Source organism: Triturus cristatus, chromosome 10, assembly GCF_964204655.1.
Source record: "Triturus cristatus chromosome 10, aTriCri1.1, whole genome shotgun sequence".
NCBI classification, from domain to species: Eukaryota; Metazoa; Chordata; class Amphibia; order Caudata; family Salamandridae; genus Triturus; species Triturus cristatus.
In genome coordinates this window covers 97,194,281-97,214,086 of record NC_140593.1, presented here as the reverse complement: position 1 = coordinate 97,214,086, position 19,806 = coordinate 97,194,281, and the positions used below count along the sequence as shown (strand labels likewise).

At 51.8% G+C, this 19,806-nt stretch overlaps 1 protein-coding gene across 4 annotated transcripts in view; it reads right to left on the bottom strand.

The window, feature by feature from the left end:
* The window catches only part of RARB (retinoic acid receptor beta), a 1,132,713-nt gene that overhangs the window by 118,892 nt on the left and 994,015 nt on the right, over window positions 1–19,806 (bottom strand). For all 4 annotated transcript variants that reach the window (XM_085630534.1, XM_085630535.1, XM_085630536.1 and 1 more), the window contains one exon: window positions 2,624–2,800. In XM_085630534.1, coding sequence (XP_085486660.1) covers window positions 2,624–2,800 — 177 coding nt within the window. The remainder of the gene's footprint in view (window positions 1–2,623; window positions 2,801–19,806) is intronic.

Sequence of the window (19,806 nt, the reverse complement as noted above, 5' to 3'; positions counted from 1 at the left end):
GGTCGACTCAGACATTTCTCCTTCCTAGGACGATTTAATGAGTAGAAATCAACTGGGAAATAATACCATCTGTGGTATTAGTAATTTAATTATAGATCGTTCTATTTAACTTTGGTGCTTTTTCAAATGGGGAAGGGTCGGGTATGAAGATACGAAAGCATTTTAGCGATTGAACTTGTACTGTTTAAAATGCTTTACGAAGCGAAAACTTACACGACGGCTCGTGCATACGAAGAGACTTACTCAATTCTGCGTTTTTGCATGCATGTCTTTATCCACTCTTTTTTGCGATTTCTTTTCCCATTGTAGGCACTTTCTGTTTCATGTCGTTATATGAACTTCTTGGTAACGCGTTAGTACACAGTCCAGACCGCCTTTTCTCAATCATGTTATAGATTATTCAGTAAAAAGAGTTCCTGGCCCGTTGTCACGGAAGTAAGAGATGCTATTACTGTGGTGTCACTTCGGTAAAGTACATACTCGGTGTGACGTTTCTACAGTGTGATGTCACTGTAGAAAAGGCAGCTCTTGGTATGATGTCACTGCAATGAAGACAGCTCTTAGTGTGATGTCACTGCAGTAAAGGCCACTGTTTCGCGTGAGGTCACTGAAGTAAGCAGCTCTTAGAGTGACGTCACTGAGGTAAGGGACGCTCGTAGTGTGATGTCACTGCAGTGACAGCAGCCCCAGTGTGTTGTGCCTCCAGTGAGGGCAGGCACAAATGAGGAGTCACTAGTGTTGTCTCTGCAGTGACAGCAGCCCCAGTGTGTTGTGCCTCTAGTTAGGGCAGGCACAAATGAGGAGTTACTAGTGTTGTCTCTGCAGTGAAGGCAGCCCAGTGTGTTGTGCCTCCAGTTAGGGCAGGCACAAATGAGGGGTCACTAGTGTTGTCTCTGCAGTGACAGCAGCCCCAGTGTGTTGTGCCTCCAGTTAAGGCAGGCACAAATGAGGAGTCACTGGTGATGTCACTGCAGTGACAGCAGCCCCAGTGTGTTGTGCCTCCAGTTAAGGCAGGCACAAATGAGGAGTCACTGGTGATGTCACTGCAGTGACAGCAGCCCCAGTGTGTTGTGCCTCCAGTTAGGGCAGGCACAAATGAGGAGTCACTAGTGTTGTCTCTGCAGTGACAGCAGCCCCAGTGTGTTGTGCCTCCAGTTAGGGCAGGCACAAATGAGGAGTCACTAGTGTTGTCTCTGCAGTGACAGCAGCCCCAGTGTGTTGTGCCTCCAGTTAGGGCAGGCACAAATGAGGAGTCACTAGTGTGGTCTCTGCAGTGACAGCAGCCCCAGTGTGTTGTGCCTCCAGTGAGGGCAGGCACAAATGAGGGGTCACTAGTGTTGTCTCTGCAGTGACAGCAGCCCCAGTGTGTTGCGCCTCCAGTTAGGGCAGGCACAAATGAGGAGTCACTAGTGTTGTCTCTGCAGTGAAGGCAACTCCCAGTGTGATGTCACTTGAGTTGGGGAACTCCCAGTGTGATGTCACTGGAGTTGGGGAACTCCCAGTGTGATGTCACTTGAGTTGGGGACTTCTCAGTGTGATTTCACTGCAGAAAGAGCATCTTTTAGTGTGACGAGGCTGCAGTGAATGCAGCTGTGTGGGTTGTCACTGCAGTAAGGGTTACCCCAGTGGTGATGGCACTGCAGTCATTGCAGTTCTGTATATGATGTCACTGCAGTAACTGCTGCAAAAAGAACAGTTGATGGACAGAATGCAGAACAATGTCATACATTCGCCCCCAGTACAGAGATCTGGGCCTAAATCCATCGTTTTTTTGCTCACCACCCCAGTTTGTACCCAGTCATATGCAAATCAGTCTTGACCCTGCTCCTCATGGGAACAGTCCAGCCCGAACTGCCAGGCCAGGTCCTCCCTGGACCGGAAACAAGCATCCTAGGACCGGTTTAGGGGCATCACTCCACATCAGCCAGGCTAGCTTGTCTCCAGTGGCATGGAGAGCACGGGACCCAGGGGACAGCGTGCTGGTCACCGACAGGGGAGGAGCAGAGTGAGAGTTGGTGTAAATCGTGGCAAGATGTGCACAGACGACATGCACTGGGGCTGCTCTGCACATCTGGCAGCTCTTTTTCGTCCATCATCTCTTTCTGTTTGCTTTGCTGGCCCTAAGTTGGCATGTATTTACTGTTTGGAGATAATTATCACCATTAGTGAATATTAGTGTTTTTATGTAGTCTAATCCCAGTAAAGAATAAATCAAAGTGTAAAAGGTCAAAAGCACATTGTACTTGGTCTGCTAGACCACATGCAAGCAGCACCAAACTTCTGTCACTACTGTGAAATGCATCTAAAACTCATAAATTGAATTTGTTGAGGGCATTCAATCATCTTTACATGTAAGTGAGAATTCAAGAAGAGACAGCGTTGGCAATGTTGCGGCTTCATGTTGGTGCCATAAGCCATCATCAGGACAAATCATCAAATAATCATATTCCTAAAAATATCATTCATTTTGATTTCAAGGTGGAGCACAGTAGAATCAAAATCCAAACTAATGCAAATGGTGTGAATTGTAGACAACTTGTGTATCTAATTGATCAAATGTGGTGGACAGGACTACAGAGGCGCTGTCACGTGATCCCTGAGAACAAACGTTAGAGTCACTTACCAAGATATCCAGACACGCCGCCTTCAGCAGGGTGATCTGGTCTGCGATGGTCAAGCTGGTAAAGCCGGGCAACCGCTTTGCAAATTCCACAATTTTGATAATGCACTTAGTCGCAAGCTCACTAAATTTGTCCCAAAGTCCGAGGTCAAGGCGGATTCGCTGTTCGGCGCTGGAATTCTGGGGAGAGCAGAACACAGAAGGAATCAAAATGATGTAACCAGCAGCCTCGGTACACTGTTAGAGCTTGGCACATATTGGCACATAAAGAGAAGTTTGGATACGCTCAGCAACGTAAGACCAGCGTTTGTTGCACTTGTTAATCCCTGCCATCAGAGTAAAAGGTATTTGTGGGGCTTCGTGATGGAGAGTCCAAGCCCCATCAGTGCTAATTCAAAGTTTCCAACTCAAGTCAGAAGCGCGAGTTCGCAGAAGTGCCATGGACAGAACCAGAAGGCAAAACATGAGATGTGATGGAGAAAACATGAAAGCAAATGTAATCCAGTCTGACCACGCTAGAGCCAACTCTTCAGAAGAAGACTCTGGGCCTAATTACGATGTTGCAACAACATAGCGTAATGGAACCGCCCAACTATAAATTGGCGGTTCCACCCCCGGAATTAGGATGCGACCACCCTATGAGCAGTCGGAAACCTTAATTTTTTAATAGCAGTTTGTGCAGCAGCCAAAAAAGGGCCACAGCACAAGCTGCGATCGAAAAATAGATGTTTTCAAACATCCTGCACCATGCGGTGCCTGCCACACGGTGCAGGGATGTTTAGGGGGACCATGCGGTGCCTGCCACACGGTGCAGGGATGTTTAGGGGGACCATGCGGTGCCTGCCACACAGTGCAAGGATGTTTAGGGGGACCATGCGGTGCCTGCCACACGGTGCAGGGATGTTTAGGGGGACCATGCGGTGCCTGCCACACGGTGCAGGGATGTTTAGGGGGACACCATAGTGGAGGGCCAAGGGGGAAAAGGGCCCTGTTAGGGACCCTCAAAGTCACTTTCCGCATGCCTTTTCATGGGGGAGCGGACATCCATGAAAGGGCCGGTGGAATGCCACATCATAATCCCGATGGCGGAGCCGAGGCTGGCTCTGCTATCATTATGGGAATTACTATTCTGCCCGTCGCCCCAACGGGCTCTGTTAGCCCGTCGGAAGCGCAGCAGAATTCTGCAGCGGTTTTCCCTCCGACCGCCAGTATTGTAATAAGGCAGTCGGATGAAAACCTGTGATGTTGGGCAGAAAGCCTCGGACGAGCTATCGGATGGCTTTCCACCCAACATCATAATTAGGCTGCCAGCTTTACCCTTGATTACGCAATACGATCATTACCACGGTTGAGTCTCCACCACCGTCACTGGAAGGATGCTTCAGGAATGGACTTCATTTCTATATTGTCTCTTTCCTAAAGGTCCTCACAGCATCTTCAGATGGATGATCTTTGCTACTAGTTCTATTGTAGTCTCTTCGGGGCACACGGTCTCCATCATGCCCGGGCCCTGACTTTCTTGGGTGTGAACTGCCAAGTGCCAACCATGTGAGTGGCTAGTACCACAAAGGTAAACAAACAATATATATTTTCATGTTAGTAGAAAAATGGATTGTCATTACTTAAGACATGATGGGTCATGCTACTCAGCTCAGGCGCCTTTTGAGTTAGATGCTGCCTCAACATTTGACTGACCCTGTATCAGCCCTTCTGGCTGTTAGGAGGTCGTGGCTTGTTATTCTTATGTGCGGGTCCACTCGGTCTGTGATCCAATGAAGGACCAATTTATGCAGCTGGATGGACTAAATTATGAGGCAAGCATAACAAATTATGCGGTAAGGAAAGGGAAAGTGTAGGCCACATCATGCAACTCCAAGCACATAATGTCATTATTATCGAGGCATTTTGACATGTGAACACCGATATAAAATCGATCTTATCGCTGCAAGAAATCCGAAGGTTTGTAGAAAAGAAAACTATAGATTCTGAAGAGTCTATTAAGCTGTTATTTACCAAAAAAACCATACACACATGCAAACGCACACGCACACACACACATATATTGTGTGACAAATACACAATGTGACATTCAGCAGCAAACAAGCCAATGTACACACCCGGCTTGCCATGCAAGGCTGGACTCATTCATTAGGTACATCCATTATATGTTCTAAACCCTTGTTTAGTTTTGGGGTACCTCGTGCTTACAATCTAGCACCTCTGGAAGCTCATCTTTCCATTAAAAACACAACCCTGTCGAACAACAGTGTGTGTTTATATTGTGTGTCATTGGGAGGCATTTTAGGGTTCAAGACTTCACACTTTATGTAGAGAGGGCCTCTTTTCAGCTCTGAGTGATCTCTTGAACTAACAGAGGCGTCGAGAATAGTGTCTTTATAAGCACACATTTTCATGACAACGACAGAATCATGAATTTGGGCGACCACGCTCTGCTCTTCTGGAGGCAGAAGTTGGATAATGGCACAAGGCCGAGGCAGGTGGCCAGAGGGTGTGAGACAGAGGATGTGAGCCAGAGGGTGTGAGACAGAGGATGTGGGCCAGAGGGTGTGAGCCAGAGGGTGTGATCTAGAGGCTGTGAGCCAGAGGGTGTGATCCAGAGGCTGTGAGCCAGAGGGTGTGATCCAGAGGGTGTGAACCAGAGTGTGTGAGCCATAGGGTGTGAGCCAGAGTGTGTGAACCAGAGGGAGTGAGCCAGAGGGAGTGAGCCAGAGGGTGTGATCCAGAGGGTGTGATCCAGAGGGTGTGAGCGAGAGGGTGTGATCCAGAGGGTGTGAGCCAGAGGGTGTGAGCCAGAGGGTGTGAGCCAGAGGGTGTGAGCCAGAGGGTGTGAGCCAGAGGGTGTGAGCCAGAGGGTGTGAGCCAGAGGGTGTGAACCAGAGGGTGTGATCCAGAGGGTGTGATCCAGAGGGTGTGAGCCATAGGGTGTGAGCCATAGGGTGTGATCCAGAGGGTGTGAGCCAGAGGGTGTGAGCCAGAGGGTGTGATCCAGAGGGTGTGATCCAGAGGGTGTGATCCAGAGGGTGTGAGCCAGAGGGTGTGATCCAGAGGGTGTGATCCAGAGGGTGTGATCCAGAGGGTGTGAGCCAGAGGCTGTGAGCCAGAGGGTGTGAGCCAGAGGGTGTGAGCCATAGGGTGTGAGCCAGAGGCTGTGAGCCAGAGGGTGTGATCCAGAGAGGGTGTGAGCCAGAGGGTGTGAGCCAGAGGGTGTGATCCAGAGAGTGTGATCCAGAGAGGGTGTGAGCCAGAGGGGTGTGAGCCAGAGGTTGTGAGCCAGAGGCTGTGAGCCAGAGGGTGTGAGCCAGAGGGGGTGAGCCAGAGGGTGTGAGCCAGAGGGTGTGAGCCAGAGGGTGTGATCCAGAGGGTGTGAGCCAGAGGGTGTGAGCCAGAGGGTGTGATCCAGAGGGTGTGATCCAGAGGGTGTGATCCAGAGGGTGTGATCCAGAGGGTGTGATCCAGAGGGTGTGATCCAGAGGGTGTGATCCAGAGGGTGTGATCCAGAGGGTGTGATCCAGAGGGTGTGAGCCATAGGGTGTGAGCCATAGGGTGTGAGCCATAGGGTGTGATCCAGAGGCTGTGAGCCAGAGGGTGTGATCCAGAGAGGGTGTGAGCCAGAGGGTGTGAGCCAGAGGGTGTGAGCCAGAGGGTGTGAGCCAGAGGTTGTGATCCAGAGGGTGTGAGCCAGAGGCTGTGATCCAGAGGGTGTGATCCAGAGGGTGTGAGCCAGAGGGTGTGATCCAGAGGGTGTGATCCAGAGGGTGTGATCCAGAGGGTGTGATCCAGAGGGTGTGAGCCAGAGGGTGTGAACCAGAGGGTGTGAGTCAGAGGGTGTGAGTCAGAGGCTGTGAGCAGGAGTGTGTGAGCCAGAGGGTGTGATCCAGAGGGTGTGAGCCAGAGGGTGTGATCCAGAGGGTGTGATCCAGAGGGTGTGATCCAGAGGGTGTGATCCAGAGGGTGTGATCCAGAGGCTGTGAGCCAGAGGGTGTGATCCAGAGGCTGTGAGCCAGAGGGTGTGATCCAGAGGGTGTGATCCAGAGGCTGTGATCCAGAGGGTGTGAGCCAGAGGGTGTGAGCCAGAGGGTGTGAGCCAGAGGGTGTGAACCAGAGGGTGTGAGTCAGAGGCTGTGAGCCAGAGGGTGTGAGCCAGAGGGTGTGATCCAGAGGGTGTGAGCCAGAGGGTGTGAGCCAGAGGGTGTGATCCAGAGGGTGTGATCCAGAGGGTGTGATCCAGAGGGTGTGATCCAGAGGGTGTGATCCAGAGGGTGTGATCCAGAGGGTGTGATCCAGAGGCTGTGAGCCAGAGGGTGTGATCCAGAGGGTGTGAGCCAGAGGCTGTGATCCAGAGGGTGTGAGCCAGAGGGTGTGAGCCAGAGGCTGTGAGCCAGAGGGTGTGATCCAGAGGGTGTGATCCAGAGGGTGTGAGCCAGAGGGTGTGAGCCAGAGGGTGTGATCCAGAGGGTGTGATCCAGAGGGTGTGAGCCAGAGGGTGTGAGCCAAAGGGTGTGAGCCAGAGGCTGTGAGCCAGAGGCTGTGAGCCAGAGGGTGTGATCCAGAGGGTGTGAGCCAGAGGGTCTGAGCCAGAGGGTGTGAGCCAGAGGGTGTGAGCCAGAGGGTGTGATCCAGAGGGTGTGATCCAGAGGGTGTGATCCAGAGGGTGTGATCCAGAGGGTGTGATCCAGAGGGTGTAATCCAGAGAGGCTGTGAGCCAGAGGGTGTGAGCCAGAGGGTGTAATCCAGAGAGGCTGTGAGCCAGAGGGTGTGAGCCAGAGGGTGTGAGCCAGAGGGTGTGAGCCAGAGGGTGTGATCCAGAGGGTGTGAGCCAGAGGGTGTGAGCCAGAGGGTGTGAGCCAGAGGATGTGAGCCAGAGGATGTGAGCCAGAGGATGTGAGCCAGAGGATGTGATCCAGAGGGTGTGATCCAGAGGCTGTGATCCAGAGGCTGTGAGCCAGAGGGTGTGATCCAGAGGCTGTGAGCCAGAGGGTGTGAGCCAGAGGGTGTGAGCCAGAGGGTGTGATCCAGAGGTTGTGAGCCAGAGGTTGTGAGCCAGAGGGTGTGAGCCAGAGGGTGTGAGCCAGAGGCTGTGATCCAGAGGGTGTGAGCCAGAGGGTGTGAGCCAGAGGGTGTGATCCAGAGGGTGTGAGCCAGAGGGTGTGATCCAGAGGGTGTGAGCCAGAGTGTGTGAGCCAGAGGGTGTGAGCTAGAGGGTGTGAACCAGAGTGTGTGAGTCAGAGGCTGTGAGCAGGAGTGTGTGAGCCAGAGGGTGTGATCCAGAGGGTGTGATCCAGAGGGTGTGATCCAGAGGGTGTGATCCAGAGGGTGTGAGCCAGAGGGTGTGATCCAGAGGGTGTGATCCAGAGGGTGTGAGCCAGAGGCTGTGAGCCAGAGGGTGTGAGCCAGAGGGTTTGAGCCAGAGGGTGTGAGCCAGAGGGTGTGAGCCAGAGGGTGTGAGCCAGAGGGTGTGATCCAGAGGGTGTGAGCCAGAGGCTGTGAGCCAGAGGGTGTGATCCAGAGGGTGTGATCCAGAGGGTGTGATCCAGAGGGTGTGAGCCAGAGGGTGTGAGCCAAAGGGTGTGAGCCAGAGGGTGTGAGCCAAAGGGTGTGAGCCAGAGGGTGTGAGCCAGAGGGTGTGATCCAGAGGGTGTGAGCCAGAGGGTGTGAGCCAGAGGGTGTGAGCCAGAGGGTGTGAGCCAGAGGGTGTGAGCCAGAGGGTGTGATCCAGAGAGGCTGTGATCCAGAGAGGCTGTGATCCAGAGGGTGTGAGCCAGAGGGTGTGAGCCAGAGGGTGTGAGCCAGAGGGTGTGAGCCAGAGGGTGTGAGCCAGAGGGTGTGAGCCAGAGGGTGTGAGCCAGAGGGTGTGATCCAGAGGGTGTGATCCAGAGGGTGTGAGCCAGAGGGTGTGAGCCAGAGGGTGTGATCCAGAGGGTGTGATCCAGAGGCTGTGATCCAGAGGCTGTGAGCCAGAGGGTGTGAGCCATAGGGTGTGATCCAGAGGCTGTGAGCCAGAGGGTGTGATCCAGAGAGGGTGTGAGCCAGAGGGTGTGATCCAGAGAGGGTGTGAGCCAGAGGGTGTGAGCCAGAGGGTGTGATCCAGAGAGGGTGTGAGCCAGAGGGGTGTGAGCCAGAGGGTGTGAGCCAGAGGCTGTGAGCCAGAGGGTGTGAGCCAGAGGGTGTGAGCCAGAGGGTGTGAGCTAGAGGGTGTGAGCCAGAGGGTGTGATCCAGAGGGTGTGATCCAGAGGGTGTGATCCAGAGGGTGTGATCCAGAGGGTGTGATCCAGAGGGTGTGATCCAGAGGGTGTGATCCAGAGGCTGTGAGCCAGAGGGTGTGAGCCATAGGGTGTGATCCAGAGGCTGTGAGCCAGAGGGTGTGAGCCAGAGGGTGTGAGCCAGAGGGTGTGATCCAGAGGGTGTGAGCCAGAGGTTGTGAGCCAGAGGTTGTGATCCAGAGGGTGTGAGCCAGAGGCTGTGATCCAGAGGGTGTGAGCCAGAGGGTGTGATCCAGAGGGTGTGATCCAGAGGGTGTGAGCCAGAGTGTGTGAGCCAGAGGGTGTGAGCTAGAGGGTGTGAACCAGAGTGTGTGAGTCAGAGGCTGTGAGCAGGAGTGTGTGAGGCAGAGGGTGTGATCCAGAGGGTGTGATCCAGAGGGTGTGATCCAGAGGGTGTGATCCAGAGGCTGTGAGCCAGAGGGTGTGATCCAGAGGGTGTGAGCCAGAGGCTGTGATCCAGAGGGTGTGAGCCAGAGGGTGTGAGCCAGAGGGTGTGAGCCAGAGGGTGTGATCCAGAGGGTGTGATCCAGAGGGTGTGAGCCAGAGGCTGTGATCCAGAGGGTGTGATCCAGAGGGTGTGAGCCAAAGGGTGTGAGCCAGAGGGTGTGAGCCAGAGGCTGTGAGCCAGAGGCTGTGAGCCAGAGGCTGTGAGCCAGAGGGTGTGATCCAGAGGGTGTGAGCCAGAGGGTGTGAACCAGAGGGTGTGAGCCAGAGGGTGTGAGCCAGAGGGTGTGAGCCAGAGGGTGTGATCCAGAGAGGCTGTGATCCAGAGAGGCTGTGATCCAGAGAGGCTGTGATCCAGAGGGTGTGAGCCAGAGGGTGTGAGCCAGAGGGTGTGAGCCAGGGGGTGTGATCCAGAGGGTGTGAGCCAGAGGGTGTGAGCCAGAGGATGTGAGCCAGAGGCTGTGATCCAGAGGCTGTGATCCAGAGGGTGTGAGCCAGAGGGTGTGAGCCAGAGGGTGTGATCCAGAGGGTGTGATCCAGAGGGTGTGATCCAGAGGGTGTGATCCAGAGGGTGTGATCCAGAGGCTGTGATCCAGAGGCTGTGAGCCAGAGGGTGTGAGCCATAGGGTGTGATCCAGAGGCTGTGAGCCAGAGGGTGTGATCCAGAGAGGGTGTGAGCCAGAGGGTGTGATCCAGAGAGGGTGTGAGCCAGAGGGGTGTGAGCCAGAGGTTGTGAGCCAGAGGCTGTGATCCAGAGGGTGTGAGCCAGAGGCTGTGATCCAGAGGGTGTGAGCCAGAGGGTGTGATCCAGAGGGTGTGATCCAGAGGGTGTGATCCAGAGGGTGTGATCCAGAGGCTGTGAGCCAGAGGGTGTGAGCCAGAGGGTGTGAGCCATAGGGTGTGATCCAGAGGCTGTGAGCCAGAGGGTGTGATCCAGAGAGGGTGTGAGCCAGAGGGTGTGAGCCAGAGGGTGTGATCCAGAGGGTGTGAGCCAGAGGTTGTGATCCAGAGGGTGTGAGCCAGAGGCTGTGATCCAGAGGGTGTGATCCAGAGGGTGTGAGCCAGAGGGTGTGATCCAGAGGGTGTGATCCAGAGGGTGTGATCCAGAGGGTGTGAGCCAGAGGGTGTGAGCCAGAGGGTGTGAACCAGAGTGTGTGAGTCAGAGGCTGTGAGCAGGAGTGTGTGAGCCAGAGGGTGTGATCCAGAGGGTGTGAGCCAGAGGGTGTGATCCAGAGGGTGTGATCCAGAGGGTGTGATCCAGAGGCTGTGAGCCAGAGGCTGTGAGCCAGAGGGTGTGAGCCAGAGGGTGTGAGCCAGAGGGTGTGAGCCAGAGGGTGTGAGCCAGAGGGTGTGATCCAGAGGGTGTGAGCCAGAGGCTGTGATCCAGAGGGTGTGATCCAGAGGGTGTGAGCCAGAGGGTGTGAGCCAAAGGGTGTGAGCCAGAGGGTGTGAGCCAGAGGCTGTGAGCCAGAGGCTGTGAGCCAGAGGGTGTGATCCAGAGGGTGTGATCCAGAGGGTGTGAGCCAGAGGGTGTGAGCCAGAGGGTGTGAGCCAGAGGGTGTGATCCAGAGAGGCTGTGATCCAGAGGGTGTGATCCAGAGGGTGTGATCCAGAGGGTGTGATCCAGAGGGTGTGATCCAGAGGGTGTGATCCAGAGGCTGTGAGCCAGAGGGTGTGAGCCAGAGGGTGTGATCCAGAGGGTGTGAGCCATAGGGTGTGATCCAGAGGGTGTGAGCCAGAGGTTGTGATCCAGAGGGTGTGATCCAGAGAGGCTGTGAGCCAGAGGCTGTGAACCAGAGGGTGTGATCCAGAGGGTGTGAGCCAGAGGGTGTGAGCCAGAGGCTGCGATCCAGAGGCTGCGATCCAGAGGCTGTGAGCCAGAGGCTGTGAACCAGAGGGTGTGGGCCAGAGGGTGTGGGCCAGAGGGAGTGATCCAGAGGGTATGAGCCAGAGGCTGTGATCCAGAGGCTGTGAGCCAGAGGGTGTGATCCAGAGGGTGTGAGCCAGAGGCTGCGATCCAGAGGGTGTGAGCCAGAGGCTGCGATCCAGAGGGTGTGAGCCAGAGGGTGTGATCCAGAGGGTGTGAGCCAGAGGGTGTGAGCCAGAGGGTGTGAGCCATCACACCCGCAAAGGAATGAGTCAGTCACAGCCGATTGGTCCAGGAAGCCTTTATTATACCTGCTCTCAATGTATTTGTAAACAGTTTTATCATTTGTCATTTAGAATGTAATCTGACCAAAAGGAGTGTAGCTTGGCCTGGGCTGTGTGTATTTATTGTGTCTGTTTTGCAATACGGAGGCCCTAGCAGCCTGAGGTGGGGTCTTCTGGGCTGTTATAGGGTCCAGCAGACTGGGATAGAGCCTTGTAGACTGAGGTGGGGTCTTCTGGACTGTTATAGGGTCCAGCTTGCTCTGATAGTACCTTGTAGTCTGTGATTTGGCCTTAGAGACTTGCTAACTGTGATAGGGTTTTGCCGAATGTGATAAGGCTTTGCAGGCTGGGATAGGGTCTTTTAGACTGTTATACCGCCCATTAGGCTGTGATAGGGTCTTACAGACTGTGTTGGGGCCCTGCAGACGGTGATGGGGTCTAGTAGTCTGTCGTAGGGTCTTATAGGGTCTGTATACAAACCTGCAGACTCAGCTAGCACCTTATAGAATGTGATAGTGCCTTATAGACCGTGTTAGGGCCTTGTAGGCTGTGATAAGGCCTTGCAGGCCATTATAGGGCCTTGCAGGCCATGATGGGGCCTTGCAGGCCGGGTTAGGGCTTTGGAGGCCATGATAGGGCCTTGAAGGCCATGATAGGGCAGTTTAGGCCGTTATAATGCCTTGCAGACTGTGTAAGAGTCTCGCAGGCTGTGATATGGCCTCACAGGCTGTGATGGTCCTTGTAGACTGTGTTAGAGTCTCGCAGGCTGTGATAGGGCCTCACAGGCTGTGATGGGCCTTGTAGACTGTGTTAGAGTCTCGCAGGCTGTGATAGGGCCTCACAGGCTGTGATGGGCCTTGTAGACTGTGTTAGAGTCTCGCAGGCTGTGATAGGGCCTCGCAGGCTGTGATGGGCCTTGTAGACTGTGTTAGAGTCTCGCAGGCTGTGATAGGGCCTTGCAGGCTGTGATAGGGCCTTGCAGGCTGTGATAGGGCCTTATAGAATGTGATAGGGCCTTGCAGGCTGTCATAGGGCCTTGTAGGCTGTTAGAGCCTTGCAGGCCGTGATGAGGCCTCCCAGACTGTGTTAGAGCCTCGCAGGCGTTGATAGGGCCTCGCAGGCTGTGTTAGGGCCTCACAGGCTGTGATAGGGCCTTGCAGGCCGTGTTAGGGCTTTGTAGGTCGTGATAGGGTCTCGCAGGCTGTGATAGGGCCTCGCAGGCCGTGTTAGAGCTTAGAAGGTCGTGATAGGGCCTTGCAAGCTGTGAGAGGGCCTTGCAGATTGTGTTGGAGCCTCGAAGGCTGTGATAGGGCCACACAGGCTGTGAAAGGGCCTCAAAGGCTGTAATAGGGCCTCACAGACCATGTTAGAGCCTCTCAGGCCGTGATAGGGCCTTGCAGGCTGTGATAGGGCCGTGCAGGCAGTGATAACGCCTCGTGGGCTGTGATAGGGCCTTGCAGGCCGTGATAGGTCCTCACAGCGTGTGATAGGGCCTCGTAGGCTGTGATAGGGCCTTGCAGGCTGTGATAGGGCCTTGTAGGCTGTGTTAGAGCCTTGCAGGCTGTGATAGGAGCTTGTAGGCTGTGATTGGGTTTTGTGAGCTGTGATATGACAGACTGTAAATAGGCACTTTATTCTATGCATAGCTCCTGCACAAGCAAACTGGAAACAGACACTGTCTCTTATGCATAGTGTTGTCCCAGACAGAGTGGAAACAGCCATTGTAAGCCCTGAGGCACTTCATTGTCTTCAATGGAGCTACCAACATTCCAGTGTTTTAATATGATCTGTGCAATGCTCACAGGGCCAGACTCATAACAGACACTGCCACGTGCACAGCACAGGTATGCATTAACTGCTGCTTGCATCATAGACTTAATGTTGGCACTGAGGATTGAAACAGACCACTAGGATCTGTAAAGTGTTCTCAAAGGCAGCCTGGAAGCAGACACTGTATCCTATACAGAGGGCTGGCACTTAAAGCCTAGAAACAGAAACTTTATCTTATGCATAATGCTGGCATACACACACTGGAAACATCCACTGTATCTTATGCAAAGTGCTGGCACACACATATTGCAAACAAGCATTGAATCCTATGCAGAGACCTGGCACAGACAGGCTGGAAATAGGCCCTATATTCTATAAATAGCACTTGCAGAGGCAGACAGACAGCATACACTGTATCCTATGCAGGGTGCTGGAATACACACACTGTAAACAAACACAGTATACTAAGCACACTGCTAGCATACACACACTGGAAACATACACTGTATCCGATGCGGAGTGCTGACACAGAAAGCCTAGAAACAGAAACTTTATCTTATGCATAATACTGGCATACACACACTGGAAACATCCACTGTATCCTATGCAGGGTGCTGGTATACACTCACTGTAAACAAAGACAGTATCCTAAGCACACTGCTAGCATACACACACTGTATCCGATGCAGAGTGCTGACACACACATTGCACACAGACACTGTATCTTATGCAAAGTGCTGACACACACGCACTGGATACAGTATCCTATGCAGAGTGCTGGCACACACAGATTAGAAACATACATTGTATCATATGCAGAGTGCCAGAACACACACACTGGTAATAGACATTGTATCCTCTGCAGAGTGCTGGCACACAGACACTGGAAACATACACTGTATCTTATGCAGAGTGCTGGCACACACACTGCAAACAAACACTGTATCCTATGCAGAGTGCTGGCACACACACACTGCAAACAGACACTATCTCCTATGCAGAGTGCTGTTCCTCACACTCTAAACATCCAGTGCAGAGTGCTGGCACTCACACAGCAAACAGACAGTGTTTCCTATGCAGAGCACTAGCATACACACACTGGACACAGACACTGTATCTTATGCAGAGTGCTGACACACCCACTCTGGAAACAGACACTGTATCTCATGCAGAGTGCTGACACACCCACTCTGGAAACAAACACTGTATCTTATGCAGAGTGCTGACACACCCACTCTGGAAACAGACACTGTATCTTATGCAGAGTGCTGGCGCTCACATTGCAGACAGACCCGGTATCCTATGCAGAGTGCTGGTACACACACTGCAAACAAACACTGTATCCTATGCAGAGCGCTGGCACACAAACACACACACACACTGGAAACATACTCTGTATCCTATGCAAAGTGCTGAAACACACAGATTAGAAAGAGACCTTGTATTATGTGCAGAGTGCCAGCACACACACACTGGAAATAGACACTGTATCCTATGCAGAGTGCTGGTACACAGTAGAAACAGACACTGTATCCTATGCACAATGCTGGCACACACACACTGAACACAGACACTGTATCCTGCGCCGAGTGCTGACATACACACACTAGAAACAAACACTGTATCCTGTGCAGAGTGCTGGCTCTCACACAGCAAACAGACACTATCTCCTATGTAGAGTGCTGTCCCTCACACTCTAAACATACACTGTATGCAGTTCAGAGTGCTGGCACTCACACAGCAAACAGACACTGTTTCCTATGCAGAGCACTAGCATACACACACTGGACACAGACACTGTATCTTATGTAGAGTGCCGACACACCCACTCTGGAAACATAAACTATATTTTATGCAGAGTGCTGGCACAGACACTTTGGAAACATACACGGTATCTTATGCAGAGTGCTGACACACCCACTCTGGAAACAGACACTGTATCCTATGCAGACTGTTGACACACCCACTCTGGAAACAGACACTGTATCTTATGCAGAGTGCTGACACACCCACTCTGGAAACAGACACTGTATCCTATGCAGAGTGCTGACACACCCACTCTGGAAACAGACATTGTATCTTATGCAGCCCATTGTGCACCAGCACTGGGGAAAAGGACAGGAATGCGCTGTTTCTGCAGTTTTCTTTTGGCGCGTGGCAGCACATTAGTAAGGCTTGCTGCGCTGCTGTGCATCAAATTATTGTAAAGAGGCCCTGTGATGCTGGGTGCAATGGGGTGGGGTCAGTGAGCATCCGGGCAGGGTCAAATGTGTTGCTAAAAAACAAAATATTCTGTAACTTTTTTCGGTCTTTCATAGCCTCAGTGAAAAATAAATGCAAGTTATGTCAATCAGTGGGAAATGTACTGTCACACATTATGAAACCTTTATTAGTTAATGCCCTGCACAGGTCTGTGTCAGTACCCAGAGGGTCACAGGATTGAATTGTGGTTGGTGCAGTCGAGAATAGTGATTTGTGTATGTCTAGTGCTACGAGGTCCCAGTCTGTGACAGAGAGCACTATAGACATGCAAGTCATTATTTTAAACTTGCAATACACACAGTATAAGATAGACTGCTACATATGTGCAAAAAGGTTTAATATAAAAAAAGTGCTTCCAAAATATAGATTTTAGTAATACCCAGACGGTACATAGTGCAATTGTTTTTATAACTGCCCTTTAAAAGCACACTCTTCACAGCTGAGCTGGTAACTCCCTGATAATATCCTCAAAGAGAACACATTTGTGTCATAAGAAAGCTTCAAGTGATGCCATCTATTGAAGCTAATGCTGGTTTTCCAAGTACCCTTTACATTTGCAGATCAACCAGTTGCACGCATTTACATTTCTTTCAGACAAGCAGGCACCCTGGCAAGAAGGCCTGTTTAGCTGTCTGCCCCTCCCTCGGTTTCACAGCACAGGAGACACTCTCTGCTTTGTACTTCAGCTCAAGCATTCCATCTGCTGGCATTGGCCGTCTCGAGACGGTTGTCCTTTGACAAAAAGTAAGTGAACAGTTTTACTTATGTATAAAAAAGTATGGGCACGTCATGCCCCTCAGATCCCACCCACTTCGACCACTCCCTCTACTTCAGACCTGTTGGCGATGGGCAGCGCGCGCGAGGTGGCCCTGGACGACGGGACGGAGCCCTTCGCAAACCGAGGTGTCACTCTTTTCTGGCACTGACGCCGAACGAGGCAGGTGTAAGAAATGGCTTAAACACAAGCACAACTGTGAGGTAGTTTGTATATGCTTTCCCATGAACCGTGTATAGTAAGTCAAAAGTCATCCATGGAATGTTTAGGAAACATCCTAAGTTACAGCTTTTATCCACATAAGACAGGTCGTCCACGCGCACAGTATAGGGGAGGCTGCGTGAAATGTGCGAGGAAACTCAGGGAGCAAGCCAAGACGGCAAAAACATGGCTAAAACCCGAAATAAACTGTTTTTTGCCAGTGACAAACTGCGCCATCGCCCGAGCTTACAAGTCCGTAAAAATAGAGTTGGATGCAAGAAACAGACCTTTTCAGAAAGCCTCATACATGCGAGATGTAAACACTTAAATGTATACAATGCATAACATTGGCATTCACCATTATTCTAATCGCTTCCGTTTATGGTATATAAGGATTTTGAAAGGCACAGGGAAGTGAAGTAGGGGCATATCTACAATGACGGCGATAAATAAACGCAAAGCGTGCTTAGTGCTTTGTTATTTATCGCCGTCTATTTCTAGAATTTCACGCCCTGGTAACGCGTTATTAACAACGCGCTACTCCAGGGCAATAAAAATTTCAGAGATAGCGGGGAAATCGCCGTTTTGCAGGGAACATCGCTGGTTTTCCAGCAATGTTCCCTGCAAAACGGCGATAATCTTGTATCAGCATAATCCACCCCAATGTTAGGGATAGGTAAGTCTGCTTTTTAGCAGACGTTAGTTTTCGGAGAAAACAGCGGTTTTCTTAAAAAACTAACGTGTGATAAAATGCTGGGGCAGCCTTGTAAATATCGCAATGTGAACATCAGCGATATTTACAAGGTTGTCCTGCCCAGTGACGCCCACTTTGTATCTCATTAGAGATGCAAAGGGAGGTGCTGGGTTAAAGGGTGCTAACATGCGCTAATGCATGTTAGCACCCTCTTGTTAATAGGGCAATAGTTTTATCTCCGCTTTTTTGGCTTGAAAAACCAAAAAGGCGGAGATACAGCCCTTGTAAATATGTCCCCTTATTCGTTCAGGGTCACACCGTGAGGCCGAGTCACATGCCAGGAATCATGGTTCAACATTCAGCTAATGCAGCTCAGTGGAGCGGTTGCTGCTGTGCTTTGTGGGCGGGAGCATTTGTTCTACTGACGCAGACTTCCGGTACTGCAGAGGGCCGTAATTTGTAAGCATCTACTGATGTAAAGGATTTTACGGAAGGCGGGAGCTGTCCATGTGCTGAACAGGAAGCGGCTTCACAACTTCCAGGAAGAAGCGAGGGTCATGAAATCTGTCACTGTGGGATACAAAGCTTTAGTCTTTCGAGGGCCAGGGCAGGTGAAGAAGCGCTCCCTCTGCTGGAGCCAATGGTTCAGTCCTAGGGTGAAGGTGTGCATTGAAAACTTCACCGCTGCAGAATGTAATGTTTCAGTCTTTCCCAGGGTCAAGGCAGATGTAAAATGCTTCAGGTTTAGTTTTAAGTGTCTCGCTTTCTATCTTTAAGTGGTTCAGTCCTTCCACGATCAGGACGGGAGTGGAAAAGTACCCCTTCGCAGGGATCAGTGGTTCAATCCTTTTAGCGTGAGATGTGTGTTTAAAAATAACCCTCTCAAGGATTTAATTGAGCCCTTCCAGCCTTCCAGCCTGTGAATAAAAGTCTCCCTCTGCAAAATTCAGTGGTTCGGTCCCCCGCCGAGGTCAAGCCAGCTACTGAAAAGTCTTTCTCTGCGGGAGTCAATAGTCCTTCAAGGGTCAGGGTGGTTTTGAATAGCTGGCTAACGGGGATTCATTGCTCCTGCACCGGTAGCCTGTTTCTGTTTGCCCTGGCCTCTGCCTGCTTCATGGTGATTCCACACACAGTCACTCACAGATAGTCCCACACTCAGTAGTGTCTGCTACTCAAGGGGGGTGGTGTGGCGGGGGTAGCGGATGGGGGAATGAAAGTAAAATAAAAGACTTACCTGGTGCCGCCGGGCCGCAGCCTCTCCTCCGTCGTCTTCTCGCACCGCAACAGGAAGAACACAGCCTCCCAAAATCTCCTGGCCAATCACGACGCTGCCTTACAACAGCGTTGTGATTGGTCTGAGCGCCGTGGTTCGGCGCTCAGATGTCGACCGGGAGACTGTGCATGTTCCCAACACGCTGTGTAATGCAGCCGGGTGGGGAACATGCAAAGTGGGCAGGACTGTTTGGTCGGCGCAAGAGGGCCGGCCAAACCGTCCTGCGCATTTTAGAGTGTGCTTAACACTCCTCCCCCGGCCCCTGCTCTGGCCAGTCCTGCCCCACCCGCCCGCCCCGCACCGCACCTAAGCAGGAAGGAAACCTAAAATGAAAGCATTAGTTATTATCATTTTAGTTTTCCTTTTGAAACTGCTCACAGATCAGTGGAGCGATGCCCCTCTGCCTTAGCGAAGCAGCCGCCGCTGCCCACGCGACCACCCCATGGCCTCTGCTGCCCATTTTGGAACCTAAGCCTACTCTGACAAATTCTTTCACCATGTCTGCAGGAGAGTTATTACGCTTCTCAGTGCCTGATAATATGGTCTCCGGCTCATGATATATGTTAGAGTCCTAATGATGATTCTGGCATTTGTTGAGGATCGAAACACCATTGACTGATTATACGACAGACCCACTTTTGAATATATGATTTGCTATACGAGCGGTGTTGTTCTTGATATTTTCACACATAAGATGATCACATTTATCACGCGTGTCAATTATGAAGGAGCACAGAGCACGTTGCTTTGCACTGTCACCCACTTCGCCCGTTTTGTGACTTTAATTACTTCATGGGTTAAAATTGTCATTTGACTGCACATAATGCCTGCATATTGCTTCAACTAGGGACCTCTCTTCCTATGCCTCATTTTGAGTCATCTGTACTCAATCTAATACCTCACACTCAAGATGCTATGGCTGGTTGCATCCATTCGCTTTATCAAAGCTGGACGAACCCAGTGGTGTTTGTATAATCACTGTGAGACAGTGCTTGGGAACCCACTAGGGAAGTTAAAAGACCCCTCACACACCAACCTAGTTGGTGTCATGCTTCATCATAGAGGTCCCAACCGGGTGGCCGAATGCCCCCCGGTTGTGCTACGACGCCTGACTATAGCGGAGCGGGTGTGGTGCAAGGATGTGATGTAGTGAAGGTTTAAAAATATCTCTGAGAATCCTTGCCGTGGAAAGTTTATTATTGGCGGCTCAGGATATGTTAAAAATGAGACTATGTGGTGCAACTACGAAAGAAATTAGTTTCTAATAGTTGTATGTGTGGTAGGTCTACATGTTTCAGCCCACATCAGGGTGTCAAGAGGCTTTCGTCAGGACC